The sequence below is a fragment of the Octopus bimaculoides genome, chromosome 28, assembly GCF_001194135.2.
Source record: "Octopus bimaculoides isolate UCB-OBI-ISO-001 chromosome 28, ASM119413v2, whole genome shotgun sequence".
Classification (NCBI taxonomy): Eukaryota; Metazoa; Mollusca; class Cephalopoda; order Octopoda; family Octopodidae; genus Octopus; species Octopus bimaculoides.
In genome coordinates this window covers 15,743,203-15,751,744 of record NC_069008.1, presented here as the reverse complement: position 1 = coordinate 15,751,744, position 8,542 = coordinate 15,743,203, and the positions used below count along the sequence as shown (strand labels likewise).

Sequence of the window (8,542 nt, the reverse complement as noted above, 5' to 3'; positions counted from 1 at the left end):
ACAACACACAAAATATTACACACTAGAGATAAACTGTTCCATTGTGAGATATGTGGCAAATCTTTCTCTCTTAAATCATTTCTTCTTATCCATATAAATAGTCACACCTCTGAGAAACACTTCAATTGTGATATATGTGACAAAACTTTCACCCAGAAAGCTCAACTTGTTACCCACCTACGAAGTCACACTGGAGAAAAACCTTATCACTGTGAAATATGTGGTAAATCCTTTTCTGATAACAGTTTCTTCTCAAATCACAAAAAAGTACACCTTAGTGAAAAGTCTTTGCATTGTGAAATATGTGGAAGATATTTTGTTCATAATGGAGACTTGACAAAACACAAAAAAATACACAGAGTAGAGAAAACATTTCTGTGTCAAGTATGTGGGAAATCCTTTTGTAGTGGCAGACAGTTAATAAGGCACAAGAGAATACACTTTGGAGAAAAAAACTTCGATTGTGAAATATGCGGGAAATCATTTGTTAATAATTGTCATCTTATTGTTCATATCCGTACTCACACTGGAGAAAAACCTTATTGTTGTGAAACATGTGTAAAATCATTTGTGTCAAAAGGCCAATTAACGAAACACAAACAAACTCACATTATAGGGAAGACCTCACACTGTGAAACATGAGAAATCTTTCTCTAACAAATCTAAACTTTTACAATTGCAATGTGAAAGATATTTATAAATCTATTTAAGAACACACAAAAATCCATTAGATTCACTTCAACATTTTAATTTGCATCAAAATATTTTCATTGCTTTGAAACCGTGACCTGTTCACTGACAAAACTGCAGTTGGTTCTAAGATTTAAAGTGAAACCATCCTTCCAAAATTTTATATTAATATACGTTCCAAACACCATCTGAAGAATGACAGAGTTATTTCATCAAATTCTTTGTTGTCTTCAAAATTGATAGAAGTGTGTTGTCTTCAAAATTGATAGAAGTGTGTTTCAACAGGAATAATTGTTAGGAAAAGGTTAAATGTTGACACTAACTTATACTCTATATGCTGTTACACAAATGTTAGCTATATTATCATTATTTAACATCTGTTTTCCATGCTGGTATGGGTTGGAAATTCAACAGGTGCTGGCCAGCTGAAGAACTGTTTGTGACAAAATCTTGTCACTGAACTTTTAATAAAATATTCACATTTATATGTAAATTTAAATATTATTTTATTTAAAAAAAGGCTCATGAATTTTCAATTAAAATCTTATAAAGTCTAATAGTTGTTGGATATTATTTTCTGGTCAGTTGAAATCTTTATTCAAAACACATTCACCTCTGGAAACACTATTTTATTAAACAAAATACTGTTTAATAAAATGATCTTCCAACATAGCTTAGCCAAGCCTAAAGATTGTGGCTCCCACATCTTGATAGACTTGAGGTAGTGAGAACATTCCGGTTGGTTGATTTCAGTGGCAAAGCGGGCTTGAAGACAGAAACAGAGGGCATGAAGAAGACACCAAAAGGAGGTGACTGGCAGAAACAGGGAGCAGTGAAAGACAATGGGAATTGGAAGTTGACCAAAGCCTTGAGAGTAGACATAGTAGATGGAAACTGAAAGAAGCCTGTCATATATATATATATAAGATACGAGGAATCTTTGTCAGAGTGACTCAAACTACTAGGTATGCACTGTGAGTTTGCAAATAGGTATTTGGCAAGACTAGACAAGGTCATCTAATTTAGCTATGTATCAAAATGATTTATATATACAGCTAAATTAAATGAGGTGTTTAGTAATAGACCATCGTAAGCACCACAACTTAAAAACCGAGAAAAATGCAGTCAAAGATTTGCAACTTTCTGAATGCAATGGAATGAAGATAGGAAGCTGGGTTTGGTCTTAAAATGACCGTAAAGACCTCTAATCACTCCATCTATGTAAAATTATTTATGTATGCATTTGAAAGATGAAACAATGACTGCGCCTTTCTCATTTTGCAGAATATACCGGTACTAGGAAATGATGTATCATTTTGCATATTTTAGCCATAATACCTAGAAAAAACATACAGAGATCCCCCAAAGGTATTGTGTTTTAATATACCAAGGTAAGTATCTTAAGAGGTAAGTAAGACAAGATAGTAAGATGATAGCCCATTATCATTTCATTGGTAACAAGGAATGTAAAAAAATGGGCCATAAAACCTCGGAAAATGATACAGGGACCATGCCAAAGTTATTGATTGCACATGTGTGCTTGCGATGGTGTATTCCTAAATGCTCTGGTCCAAGTTAGAGTGAGTGAACATCGAAGAACAATTTTTTGCAGCTGGATTTTCGATGTTATTGCAAGCCTCACCGGTTCTTCTTCCCAACTTTTTTTGATTTTAGACATCGAGACAAAGAAAAAGATTTACTAACTTTGAAAATGGCTGGGGTGACACTTCCGACACTGTTTCTAAATGCCTCAAATGTCCTTATCAAGACTCACCAAATGTTTGCTTTTCATTTATGCTTTAACCTCTTAACATATTATCCCGTATATTTTCGTTCAGAGATGTCTAGTAAATATACATTTGAACGAAAATATACACTCACTGCACTCTGAGGTATCCATCACTTATTTCTAACATGAAATACTTTGTTTATGATGTTATTCCCGTTTTCTATCAGTAACTTCCTAATAAATCATAACTAACCCATAGGCGCAGGAGTGGCTGTGTGGTAAGTAGCTTGCTTACCAACCACATGGTCCCGGGTTCAGTCCCACTGCGTGGCATCTTGGGCAAGTGTCTTCTACTATAGCCTCGGGCCGACCAAAGCCTTGTGAGTGGATTTGGCAGACGGAAACTGAAAGAAGCCCGTCGTATATATGTATATATATGTGTGTGTGTGTATGTGTTTGTGTGTCTTTGTTTGTCCCCCCAACATCACTTGACAACCGATGCTGGTGTGTTTACGTCCCCGTAACTTAGCAGGGACATAAACACTGACCTATCGGTTTGAGTCACTCTGATGAAAACTCCTTGTATCTTATATATACATGGCAGGCTTCTTTCAGTTTCCATCAATCATGTCCACTCCCAAAGCTTTGGTCAGCTTCCATTTCCCATTATCTTTCCCTGCCCTCTCTTTCTGCAAATCACCTCCTTTCTATGCCTTCTCTCCTCTGTTTATCTACTATCACCATCTCATACCTACCCCTGAGTCTCTCTTATATTTCACTCCATCATTTGTCTCAGTCACCTCAATCCTGCTCACTCACCCAGTCCAAACTTCTGTATCACCTCCCTAACCCACCTCCTCCTTTTATCTTACTCTCTAATGCCCCCCCCCTTTTCTTTTTCAACTGAAGCATTGATGTATCTAATCTACAGCATGACACTTATCCCTGTCCCTCAACACCTCTAATCTCTTATCAACGGGCACAGAGCCACTCCTGGCTCCCAGCTGTGAGGGGTTTTATCTTACAAGTTACTTGGTGACACTGCTGATGCTGGTACCACATAAAAATCATCAGTTCATTCTGTAAAGTGGTTGGCATTAGCAAGGGCTGAGCATGGTGTGGATCCCAGCCATACCAGCTCCTATCAAATCATCCAACCCATTCCAGAATGGGAAATGGAATTTAAATAATGATAACGATGATAATCATTTCTTTTATTGCCCACAGGGGGCTAAATATAGAGGGGACAAACAGGGACAGACAAACGGATTTACATCGACCCCAGTGTGTAACTGGTACTTATTTAATCAATCCTGAAAGGATGAAAGCAAAGTCAACCTCAGCAGAATTTGAACTCAGAACGAAATACTGCTAAGCGTTTCGCCCAGCGTACTAACGATTCTGCCATGATGATGATGAAACGGGAACAGCATCTGTTGCTTGTTTGACAACCTCAGATTAGGAATTTTGGATCTATTTTAAAACGGGGGCCACATTTTTCCTTAATGTTTTACGTAGTGTTTTTGGTACGGAAAGACTTTCAAACTTCGTATACTTATCTATTTTGTGTTATTGAACAGAAAAATATTTTTGTATTCGAATTTATTTCATGTAAAAAATTGTCTTATTTCGATAATTTCAACCAATCACTGACAAGTATTCAGTTGTTTACATTTACTCCTTTGGCTGATTAAGCGATGTAAAGCGTATTTAATCTCCATACCTTCGTTTTATTTGCTTTTTTCATTTTAAATTTGCTTTAACCTTAACCCTAACCCTACGGTTAGGGTTAATTGTTTCAGAATCGTTTGTTTATGTAGTCGGCACTTAATGTATATCGGCTGAATGGACGTCAGTGATTGGTTGAAATTACAGAAATACGACAACTTTAACATGGAATAACTTATGGATTTCTTTTTTTTTTTAAGAAGACTAAGAGAAAAAGATGTTTTATATGACACATTCTACCAGTGTTCCAAGTTTCAAAGTGTTTCGTTAATGAAAAATGTGGCCCCCGTTTTAAAAAAGATCCGGAATTTTTAAAAATGCATAAAAATCTACTGATTTTGATGTAGAACATGGAAATGAAGATGCTCTGTCCAGTTACCAGGTTTGTACGGCCTGATTGTAGTTGTCATTTCATCTGATGTTGTACGGAATTCCTTTCCAATCATTCTTTTTTTTCTTCTCAACACATATTTCATTCTCTTAACAACAACGAGAGAATTGTCAGGATTTTGTTCTCCAAGAATCTGACAGCATTGGTGGTGGTAGTAATAAGTACACAGAAGTCTGTGCTAAAACAAGGCCCCGGATTCCAGTGTTTTAAAAATGAGGTTGGGTATATGTTATGTCGCAAGCTACTGCTCTCTTGCACCTTTGGATGATCTCTGCTCAATCGCTACACGACGGCTACTCAACTGTCAGTCCACTCCTACCACGGTCAGACTACCTCTATTTATATGTCTTGGTCGAGCCTACTTCTTCGCTTGGGGGTGTCGACATAACAGTATATATACCTGACCCTAACCCCAACAAGAGAAATTCCACCATAAAGTTATATGGTTTATGCTCCCATTTTCTTTGAACATAAAGACCTCTGTGGGTCACATCTTCCTTAGTTTCATAGCTCCAGTAACCTAAAACATTTCCTCCCTGGAGTTTGACCAAAATGATTTCATTGCTTTGAGTTTTTTTGTTTTTTTTTCAATGGCTATAAAACCCCACAGACCAGATGTGACATTTTAACCTATCCAGTGGCAAAAAGCCCATGCCATACTATTTCTTTACACTTTTCCTGACAATTCATAGGGTTTCTTCCCAACTCATGGTAAATTGACTGATCTGATAATATAATACTGTATTTTATTGAAATAATATACCTCCTCTATTGACCAATGTATGAGTGCTTGTTTTTTCTGTCATAAGAACAGGGTGTCCATAAAGTCTGAACACATAGGAAATCTAATTACTATATTTTTTTACCTAGATATCTTATATACTATATTTTACATATATATATTGTTTTTACCTTCACAAATCACAAATTAAATATGGCTTTGTGCTCCAATTGATGACAGCATGGAATTATAGCAATAGGTTTTCATAGATCTTGTAAAGCACATTGACCTTTGCATCACAAATGGTGGAAATCATATTGAAAATGCTATTTGTTAATATTTCAATTGAATAAAATGCTGTTGAAAATTTTACATGTATTCATATGCAGGGTGTCCAGATTTAGGGGACACCCTGAAGATGTCTGAACATGTTTCCTTGTCTTGATATAGTGGTAAAAAAAAGTGTTGTCATACTAGTGATGTTGATTTCAAATCTTCCAAGAAAAGATATTTGGCCATGGGGAAATATAATCCTTGCTTGGAAACAGTTGGAAGCTGGCAACATGAATGGCATCATCTGCCCACAGAAAATCAGCTACCATGAATTCTGTCTAACCCCTTCAAGCATGGAAACATAAGACATTAAACGAATAATCTTCGATGTTACTAATAAACTTGATCTTAAGAGTAATAACAAATAAACAAAGTTTCCTGCGAGGCAACTATCATCGAAGCATCGATGAAACATCGTATCTACGTATCTGTGCAATTCCATCCACTTTGTAAAACAATGTGACCATAGACACTCAAATGAAGCAACCGGAATGTTCTCACTACCTTAGGTCTATCAAGATGTGGGAGCCACAATCTTTAGGCTTGGCTAAGCTATGTTGGAAGATCATTTTATTAAACAGTATTTTGTTTAATAAAATAGTGTTTCCAGAGGTGAATGTGTTTTGAATAAAGATTTCAACTGACCAGAAAATAATATCCAACAACTATTAGACTTTATAAGATTTTAATTGAAAATTTGCGAGCCTTTTTTTAAATAAAATAATATTTAAATTTACATATAAATGTGAATATTTTGTTAAAAGTTCAGTGACAAGATTTTAACATAAACATCTCAAATATTTGTCCTTTTAACAGAAATAATAATTTAACACATAAATTAAAGTTTCATTTGTTATTTGAATATTTTTGTTAAATACTTTAATTCTTGAATACTTTGGTTCTTTGTTGCAGACCAATAAATGCAAACTCCTACAATTTTTTCTCTTTAATCATGTTGATGATGAATAATATCAATCATCAGTCATTGAATTCAGTCAAAAAGAATAAGGGGTGCTACTTTGGTGTGTGATCTACAACTTAAAGGGCAATTACTTTAGGTTACTTTTTACTTTACAATTTCTAAAAGCGCTTAACACGTTAGCTAAAGATATTTTTTTACAATAAATTCTTTTGTACATACTTAGCATCGTAAGTGTATTTTTTCAAAATTCTTGCTATTTTAATAATAATAAAACCATGTTTCATTTATGTTTTGGTAAATAATAAGAAAGGCCATTTCTTTGTAAAGATGCAACTGGCTTTGTCTTGTCACTGGTTACATTGAATAAAGAGTGATAACAAATCAAGTGATCCCGCTCAGGTGAATGTCAGTCAAGGTTTGGTTTGATGTATAGGGTTAGGGTTAGGGTGAGTACAGATGTGAACAACAAGATAAAAATTATTAACAAACGATTTCAGTGATTGGATTTCTTTCAAATAAAACGTTTTTCTCCAATGTGTAATTGTTGGTAGACTAAAAGTTTAGATTTATAAGGGAATAATTTCTCATGTTTCACAGTCTGAAGTCTTCGCTCTGGTGTGGATTCGTTTGTGCTTCTTTAATTGACTGTTAGTGCTAAACGATATGCCACATGTTTCACAACGATAGGGTTTTTCTCCCGTGTGAGTACGGATGTGAACGACAAGACTAGAATTATTAATGAAAGACTTCCCACATATTTCACAGTGGAACGCTTTTTCTCCAGTGTGACAGCGTTGGTGGATAACAAGGCTATAATTAACAGAAAATGATTTACCACAGATTTCACAGTGATAGGGTTTTTCCCCAGTGTGACTACGTAGGTGGGTAACAAGACTTTTATTAATAGAATATGATTTTCCGCAAATTTCACAACGATACGGCTTCTCTCCAGTGTGGTTACGTTGGTGGCTAACAAGACTAGAATTCACAGAAAATGATTTGCCGCATGTATCACAATGGTAAGGTTTCTCTCCCGTGTGACTACGTTTGTGAACCACAAGCTGATAATTACTAGTGAAAGATTTTCCGCATATTTCACAGTGGAATGGCTTCTCTTCATCATGTATTCGTTTGTGGACAACAAGACTAGAGTGAGCAAAGAAAGATTTTCCGCATATTTCACAAGTGAAGGGTTTCTCCCCAGTATGATTTCGTATGTGGGTAGCAAGATGAACTTTCTGGGTGAAAGATTTCTCACATATTCCACAATGGTATGGTTTTTCTCCAGTGTGTATTCTCTTGTGCATTGTTAAATCACTGCTACAAACAAAAGACTTCCCACACACTTCACAGCCAAATGGTTTCTCCCCCGTGTGGATTCTTTTGTGTTTGGTTAAATCACTATTATAGACAAAATATTTCCCACAAATTTCACAGTGGAATGATTTCTCACCAGTGTGTATCCGCTTGTGCCTGGTTAAGTAACTATAAATAATAAACGATTTTCCACACACTTCACAGTTATAGGGTTTCTCTCCAGTGTGGATTCTTTTGTGAGTTTTCAAGACACTGTTATCAGCAAAGGATTTACCACATGTTTCACAGTGGAATGGCTTTTCTCCTGTGTGACTTCGTAGGTGGGTCAAAAGACGAGCTTTCTGGCTGAAAGTTTTGTCACATATATCACAATGGAAAGGCTTTCCCCCAGTGTGACTATTTATGTGGATAAGAAGAAATGATTTAAGAGAGAAAGATTTGCCACATATCTCACAATGGAACAGTTTATCTCTAGTGTGTAATATTTTGTGTGTTGTAAAATCACTGATATTGACAAAATATTTCCCACATATTTCACAATGGAACTGTTTTTCCTTCTTGTGTATTTCTCTGTGTGTGATGACCTCCTCTTCTGAAGGGAATGTCTTCCTACAAATCTCACAGAAATATTCAGCAACATTTTTCTCTACAACTTTCTCATCTCCGTCTGTCTCTCTAACTGTATCTACATTGTTAACAACAGTTGCGTTA

At 35.6% G+C, this 8,542-nt stretch overlaps 2 protein-coding genes across 2 annotated transcripts in view; one reads left to right on the top strand and one right to left on the bottom strand.

Moving 5' to 3' along the window:
• The window catches only part of LOC106883533 (gastrula zinc finger protein XlCGF71.1), a 9,149-nt gene extending 8,507 nt beyond the window's left edge, over nucleotides 1-642 (top strand). Inside the window, exon 2 of the mRNA XM_052977488.1 lies at nucleotides 102-642. Within this exon, the coding sequence (XP_052833448.1) occupies nucleotides 102-642 (541 nt within the window). The remainder of the gene's footprint in view (nucleotides 1-101) is intronic.
• Nucleotides 643-6,270: 5,628 nt separating this feature from the next.
• Nucleotides 6,271-8,542, bottom strand: part of LOC106883534 (zinc finger protein ZFP2) — an 11,273-nt gene continuing 9,001 nt past the window's right edge. Inside the window, exon 2 of the mRNA XM_052977487.1 lies at nucleotides 6,271-8,538. Within this exon, the coding sequence (XP_052833447.1) occupies nucleotides 7,099-8,538 (1,440 nt within the window). The 3' untranslated portion in view covers nucleotides 6,271-7,098. The remainder of the gene's footprint in view (nucleotides 8,539-8,542) is intronic.